This window comes from Antedon bifida, chromosome 5 (genome assembly GCF_963402885.1).
Source record: "Antedon bifida chromosome 5, ecAntBifi1.1, whole genome shotgun sequence".
NCBI lineage: Eukaryota > Metazoa > Echinodermata > Crinoidea > Comatulida > Antedonidae > Antedon > Antedon bifida.
In genome coordinates this window covers 22635635-22643731 of record NC_136230.1, presented here as the reverse complement: position 1 = coordinate 22643731, position 8097 = coordinate 22635635, and the positions used below count along the sequence as shown (strand labels likewise).

Below are 8097 nucleotides of genomic sequence, written 5' to 3'. Positions count from 1 at the left end.
ATGTAATTAGTACTCCTAAAGGCGACACTGGCCATTATATAATTATTGGCGAACGGCGCTCCATACTATCTCCATTTACATACGAAGTCAAGTTGTGCAGCGACCGAAATGCATAACACTGCGACCGCTGTGAAACGCGACCGAAATTATCGGTTACCCACCTGTGGCGGTGATTGAGTGAGTTTTATGCCCAGTTATGCGAAAGTCCTACAGTAGTAGCTAGGCCGTGCATGTAGGTAGGGGTCTACTATAGCTAAATAAGGGGAACAGACAGGGAATCGGTACCACGGACGATTAGGCCCAACTAATACTAATAATAGGACTAACATTGCTCTGAACGCATTAGACACACACACCAGATGATAATGATGAGCTAAACACATATAAAATCATAACTGTCCGACTGTCCTTCATCCCGATCGTCTGATGTATGGTTATGGGCATTCAAAACATAGGGAAAGCCCTCTAAATCCCCTAGGGATAGCCCTCTAAATCCCCTGGGGATTTAAATCCTCAACATAAAAACAATTAATGCCTTCTGACAGATATAAATATTTAAAAAAATACATACAAATACAAAACTTGCACAATCACATTCTTCTGTAATGTAATGAACTTGGCCCAGAAAGTCCAGTGGAGAAATTATCCAGATGTTTTAAAGTCCATTTAGTTTATAATTGAACCCCTAAAGAAAACACTTAGCTTAACCTTACGACCTTTCCCATCGCATTAAACCAGGAGAGGTTGACACTATTTAAGTTTGACAGTGTTATCCATCATTAAAATACCTTTCGTTAATCACTTCTACCTAAACACCCCTTGATCAACTTAGGACCAATCATTAACTTCAAAGATGATGTAATGACATAATGAACCGAAGCCAATATACCCACAGACACACCTCACAGCCACTTCTCCAGAAGAACACCTACACTCACATCTCACCGACAGCATCACTGATCCTCTGTTCCTTAGTTATAGTTGCATTATCCTGAATATTGTACTGAAGTATTATTGTATCAAGTATTATTGAATAAACAATATATGTGTTACTACAGTCAAGCGAGTAAGAGTCCTCATTACAAGTCAGTACCTCACAACACACTTTATTACACTTCCTTAGGAAACGTCAAAAAAAGGATGACAACATTGTATAAAAATGTTAAACTGAAATATTAAAATTCTTTGGCCTACAGTATATATACTGTAATTGTTACACATCGTTCACCTACTGTACCTCAGTCTATATATCAATGAAAAAATGTTATCAGTTACTTTTAGTAAACCTTGTTCATAATTTTACAGTGATTTTCACAATGTTAATGAAAGAACAGTCATTGCAACAATGGAATTGAGGGAAAATGTGCCTGCAGATTCCGGTGAACTATCCAATCAGAATTCTAAACAATCTGAAACAGAAACGCAAGAAAATACTCTAAAGCATAATTGTAAACAGTGTGAAGACAGTTTTGAGCCAAGTTTAAAAATGTCAGTATACATTAAGAAAGAGGTTCTTGAAGAATATGGGCAGTTAGTGGAGAATGCAACTCACAAGGATAGTGATTTGAAAAAACATAAAGAAAAGATGCCATATGTATGTGAAGAGTGTGGAAAGAAGTTTATCCTAGTTGGTGATTTTAATAGACATTTAAAAATACACACAGGAAAGAAGCCATTCGAATGTGAACATTGTGGAAAAAAATTTAATCGCGATTTTAATTTGAAAAGACATTTAAAAACTCATACTAGTACTGCAGAGAAGCCATATGGATGTGAACATTGTGGGAAGAAGTTTCGAGATAGTTGTTATTTGGTAAAGCATTTGAGAATACATACAGGAGTGATGTCATTTGAGTGTGAACATTGTGAGAAGAAATTTTACAATAGTGGTGATTTGAAAAGACATTTGAGAATACACACTGGAGAGAAGCCACATGAATGCGAACATTGTGGGAAGAAATTTAGCCTAAGCAGTAATTTGAAAAGACATTTAGTAACGCATACAGAAGAAATGCTGTATGAATGTGAACACTGTAGAAAGAAATTTCGAGATAAGGAATATTTGAAAAAGCACTTGAAAATACACACAGGAAAGGTGCCATTTGAATGTGAGAATTGTGGAAAGAAATTTCGCAATGGTGGCCATTTCAAAAAGCATTTGAGAATACATACAAGAAATATTATGTTATATGAATGTGAGCATTGTATGAAACAATGTCGCAGTACTGCTGCTTTAAAATACCATTTGAAATTACATACAGGAGAAATGCTACATAAATGTAAACATTGTGAGAACAAATTTGCCAACAGTGGTGATTTGAAAAGGCATTTGAGAATACATACTGGAGAGATGCCATTTGAATGTGGAAAATGTGGAAAGAAATTTCACAATAATGGTGCATTAACAAAGCATTTGAAAATACATACAGGAAATACTCCATTCCAATGTGAACATTGTGGTAAGCAAATTAGCAATAGTGGAGATTTTAACAGGCATTTAAAAATACACACAGGAGAGACAATGTTTGAATGTGATGTTTGTGGAAAAAAATTTAACCGGCGTAGTAATTTGAAAAGACATTTAAAAACGCACACAACAGAAGCTATGCAAGAATGTGAAAAATGTGGAAAGAAATTTCGTGATATTGAGTACTTAAAAAAACATTTGAAAAAACATGCAGAGAAATCACATGCAACATTAAAAACGGCAAACACACAGTTTGAATGTGAAAATTGTAAGAAGAAATTTGGCAGCCAAGGTGATTTGAAAAGGCATTTAATAATACACACTGGAGAGATGCCATTTGAGTGTGAACATTGTGGAAAGAAATTTAACCGATATACTAATTTAAAAAGACACTTAATAACGCATACAGAAGAAACGCATGAATGTGAAAATTGTGGAAAGAAATTTCGTGATAGGAGCTATTTGAAAAAGCATTTAAAAATACATACAAGAGAGATGCCTTTTCAATGTGAACATTGTGGTAAAACATTTCGTGAAAGTGTCTATTTAAAAAACCATTTAACTGTACATACAGGAGAAATCCTTTTTATTTGTGAACACTGTGGTAAGAAATTTAAACGAAATAGTCATTTAAGAAGACATTTAAGATTACATTCAGAGGTAAAATCATTTCTATGTGAACATTGTGGCAAAACATTTACTGATAATGATTACTTGAAAAAGCATAAGAAAATACATTCACAGAAGTTGCTGTTAGATGTGAAAAATGAGGAAAACGAAATTGCAATTTGAATGGGTTTTTTTGAAAATACATGGTAGAGATGCTGTTTAAATTGAAACATTGTGATACTTTTTTTTACATTATACTGGAGAAGCCATGAATGTGATTAGTGTAAGTCCCCTCTTTAGTTTGCAATTTTAAGTAATCTAAAAAAAGAAACCTTTTTTTAGGGTTTTACTGTATTAACTTTATAATTGGAAGTCAAACAAATATAATATAAATACGTACGACGGAATTACTATGGAGGAATTACTGTAGTCTAAACTGTCCATGATCAGATGATAATGCTAAATAGCACCTGCTACCAGTCGTTTTAGAAACTAATTTCAAATGTTAGATACTGTACTGTCATTTATTGCACCTCCTTCTCTGTGTTTTTTGTATTGATCCAGATGGCTTAGCCTTTAGTAATGCGTCTTTTTTTCTGTTTGTAATATGTGTGTGTTTAGCCAGTCTGGGGTGTGATTGAACTGCACCATGTGATGATTTATGTTTGAGATATGCGAGTGATTTGGTTCTCGCATCCTTAGTGTGGACTGTGGAGTCTTTGTATTGTTCTTTAAATCAGGTTGGATCTGCCTGTTTCTCAATACAGTATAAACAATTGAGGCAACCAATTTTCTCTTCTAAGATGTTATTGTTAAGGTGTACACGTTGTTGCGACAGTTTGTTTAGGTTTGAAATAGAAACAACTTGAAATGGGCAAACCGTCGGTCCAAAACCTAGAGGCACAGTTCAGCCTAATCCAAAATAAATGGTTATGAAAGGAAGTCTTGGACCTGTTTGATCTGTAGTTCTTGTGGGAAGAAAAATATGTTTGCTCTTTGGGATGAGTACCATGCGGTGGTCTTTGGACAAGTAGAGGAGTGTGGGGTCAGTTGCATTCATTTTCATAAGTGCATACAATTACTACCTAAAGTTACTAACATATCTAGTACCCTGTAGATTACATTATTAGAGTACATTGTGAGTTACATTATATTCTAATAATTCAGTGTCAACAAGACAGCTAAATCATATTCTAGTGTCAATCAAAATATGTACAGTACACCGTTTTTTACTTGCAATGATGGCAAGCATATGCTGCTCCTCGCTCTATACTGGTGTCCATTCAAGACAATAAATGCACATGACCATAGAGATATTATAGTCTCTATGACATGACCCAGAATTCTCCAGGTCTACTTGAACTGTGTGTTTCATCACAAACAAGACAATAACGTTCATCCTCTTCTACAGATTTATCAGCACTTTTACTTTGTTCTTAGCACCAACATTCTTGTTTAGATTGTTTTTGGATTTTTGTGCTTCCTTTAATGTATTCTTGACAGGAGTGTCTGTTTAGAATAGCGCATTTCATTGGTTTCCTAGGTGGTGCATGCTTTAGGTAAAGGTCTAACTTCTACTGGTGAAAAATCTAAGCCTCGTGATGCAACTGTAGTAGATGTTGATGCAATTTCACCTTCCTATGGTACTGAATGTGCAGGTAGGGAAGTTGTCCTTACACGAGATGTTGTTTAATTCCCTAGAGCTGAAATAATCTAATCTATGATTTCCTGTTTATTGATGTCCCTAATTTGGGTTCCAATTGTTCCTTTTTTTTAGCTGGTAGAGTATGTATGTATGTATGTATATATGTGATATCTTAACATAGATTCTGAGTACAGTATATTCCTTTGTTCATACACTAATTGATATGCTAATTTACACTAATTGATATGCTAATTTAGTGTCCAAGGTTATGTATGTGGGTTGCATTTTATTGGTATTATATTTTTAATTTGGTTTAGAAGATGGTGGTTTTATCGAATTTCCGTTTTATCTGAGTATTATCTGTTTTAATTTAGTCTACCTTTATTTTTATACTCATATATTTTTATATTGCATGTTTAATTGTTTTAAGAATGCACCATTATTATGTGTGCCGCTGTTCACATTTGTTTTCGGTTGTTTTTCTTTTTTCTATTGTTTCAGTGCTTCTTATATATATATTTTTCTGGTGCATATTTTTTGGTTGACCATTACGAATTCATGATTTGTCCTTATCCCCTTTGTTTATTAATTAAGGTGTTTCCTGGTTCCATGTTTTTCGTTTTGAGTGAAGGTTTAATCTATTGGTCACTGTTATGGGAGGGGCTTCCTAATTATTAAAGGGGTGTTTGACCAATCGTAATAGTGTCTACGTTTTTTAAAGGAAGTACTTATTGCCTTTGTTTTTTTCTTTTAAAGAAGGGGTGGTATAAAAATAGTGTTATTTGATTTAATGTTTTATTCGTTACTGATTTTCCAGGTTTTGTTACTGATTTTCCAAGTTTTGCAATGTCTCAATACGCTTCAACCTCATCAGATTCTAATGATAGTTTATGTATCGAATGTCAAAGAGCTGCTATAGTTAACCTTTCACAGGCTAATGCTATTAATAATGACTCGATATCCCAGATGTTGGGTTGCTCGAAGATTTTGCGACCAGGACTTTGACTTACCGGTCAAAGTTTTTCTGAGGCCGGTAGCCTTTCTCTTATGGATGTATGCGGTAACGCCATAGAGATTGTACAAGATCTATCGGAAAGTTTACCAAATGGTCACGTAGAAGTAAGTGTTTTTATATTTTATCTTTATCTTAATAATTTTAATTCCCGTAAAGGTCATAAAGTAGCTTGTGTAATCGACTATGTGTTTACAACGTTTTTCTGCGTTTACAGTTTCTATGCGTTTCCTTTCTAATTTATTCTTTTTTTTTCTTTAGTACGGTGTTGGTGCTCACACCAAATGGGGGTAACTGTTAAGGTTAGTGATTCCCTGGAGGCTTCGGATATTGAGGTAACTATCGTTTATTTTTCTTGTTCTTTAATGTTTTATTGCGTCTTTTATTTCTATTTCTTTACCGTTTTACTCTTTTCCCCCCTAGTCTGTTCCGGTGCAATACGGAAAAAGATGTAGTAGAAAAAGGCTAAGACTCGTTGAGGAAGAAAAAGTCGTGGACGAAGGTGAAATAGAAGAATCTAGACGAGGTAGATTTATCTTATTTCTGCTACATAAACAGATTAGCTGATATACGATCTTATAACAACTGTCATAGGATTTCTAAAGTTTGTTTATTTTTGTTTAAGGGGTCTAAACACAAGTATTCTCACAATTGTACAGTACAATTCACATGCGTAGCACAACGACTGTCCCTCTACTAACACATCTGTAAATACTGTAGAGTGTAAAGAGTGCAATAGATTTTTTACGCATAAGCAATGTTTCGCCAATCATAAGAAAATCTCCTGTTTCTAAAAAAGTTTCAGTATGTGACAAAATTGTTCAAATTGTAATAGGATCGTTCAAAAAGATCACAGTTGTCAAAATCGTTTTTATAGAATTTGTAGGACTTTCGTTTCATACGATCATCAATGCTACATGGAACCGGTTGTAGCCCCTAAGCATACTGAATAAAAGTTTAAGAATCAGGAGGACCAAAAAGGGCTGTCACTAAATAGTTCTTTTCGATTTTGAATGTACGCAAGAAACTGGCGAGCACAAATCAAATTTATGCTTTCTTCAGAAAACGTATCTTAATTGTATCGTATTATGTATTTAGAAAGTACAAATATAATGACAATATTACGTGTATCGCTCACAACTTCCAGGGTTATGATAGCTAACAAAAGCGAAAACTTTTGGCATCTCCGAACTAAAAAAGTGTTACTTTTCTCATTATTTCAATTCTTTAGAAAATCAAAATTACTTAGGTCCTTACCCCAAGTCTTCCACTTATTCCCCGATAAAATGACTACTTCAGGCCGAGAATCATTCTTTAAATGGTATAACCAGAAAATTGAAACTAATGAAGTATTCGAACTAGTCGGATATTGAGATTGATTTATTTATATATTCTCAGAAAATGTTGTCTTACTTTTAGGCATCTTTTTTTTAAAGTAACTACATCGCCGAAAAACCCTCTACTCGGAGGTGTTGACCACTTTTCAAATAATGTATTGACAATTGCCTCACGTCTTTTCTAGAAATTGTTTTAAACCATACACCATCGCTCTATTTCCACCTTCAGGGTACCTAACAACCGTTAATCATTCTCACTCTAGCATGGAATGGCTGTGCTACGAGTCGCATAAAAGGGGGCGGTGTGGGGGGTCTTTATCCATCATGCAAGAAATGGAGGGGAAAGAATGTTTGGGCCTTACATTGTCGACGGCGTATGTTTAGAAAAAAACATTATTTTCGAATATATGGGTTGTTTATTCCACGGTTGTAAAGATTGTTATATATCCGATTCCATTAAACCCTTCACCATGTTGGAAATCTTTGTCAAGACAAGCAAGAAAACATGGTTTCTGAAGGAACAATTTCCAGATTTCGAATACGTCGAAATTTGGGAACACGATTGGAAACGGATCAAACAATCGCTGGCACCCGACGTTAAATCTATTGTCTCCAAAGTCCCTTTCATTAGGCAAACTTTGAAGAGACGCATTTTGCGGTGGGAGGACTAATGCCAGCTGTTTGTTCTATAAGGTAAAAACATCAATTATATGTCCTTGTACCCTTTTGTTAATAAATACGGTACCTACCCCACAGGGCATCCTGAAATCATTGTTTGTAAAGTTAAGGGTTTTACTCTCAATTTTACAAACGCGCAGAAATTAAATGTTGACACCGTCTCCAATATGGTAAGGGGTATTGGCCCTGATACAATTAAGACAGTTGAGAAGACTCGTATAACGCATACGGTAAGCCTAAAACTTGTAAAAGTCAGCGAAACGTCAACTAAAGACTATCGAATCGTTTCGAAAATTATCGCACAGTTCCTTACGGTTATGTTTGGTGAATCATTGCAATAAATTTCTTC

The 8097-nt window shown here is 34.8% G+C and overlaps 1 protein-coding gene across 1 annotated transcript; it reads left to right on the top strand.

The window, feature by feature from the left end:
* Nucleotides 1-1345: 1345 nt before the first annotated feature.
* On the top strand, nt 1346-3259 carry LOC144843422 (uncharacterized). The gene has a single exon (XM_078700207.1). It carries the CDS (start codon nt 1346-1348, stop codon nt 3257-3259), a length of 1914 nt encoding a protein of 637 aa, XP_078556333.1.
* Nucleotides 3260-8097: the final 4838 nt, after the last annotated feature.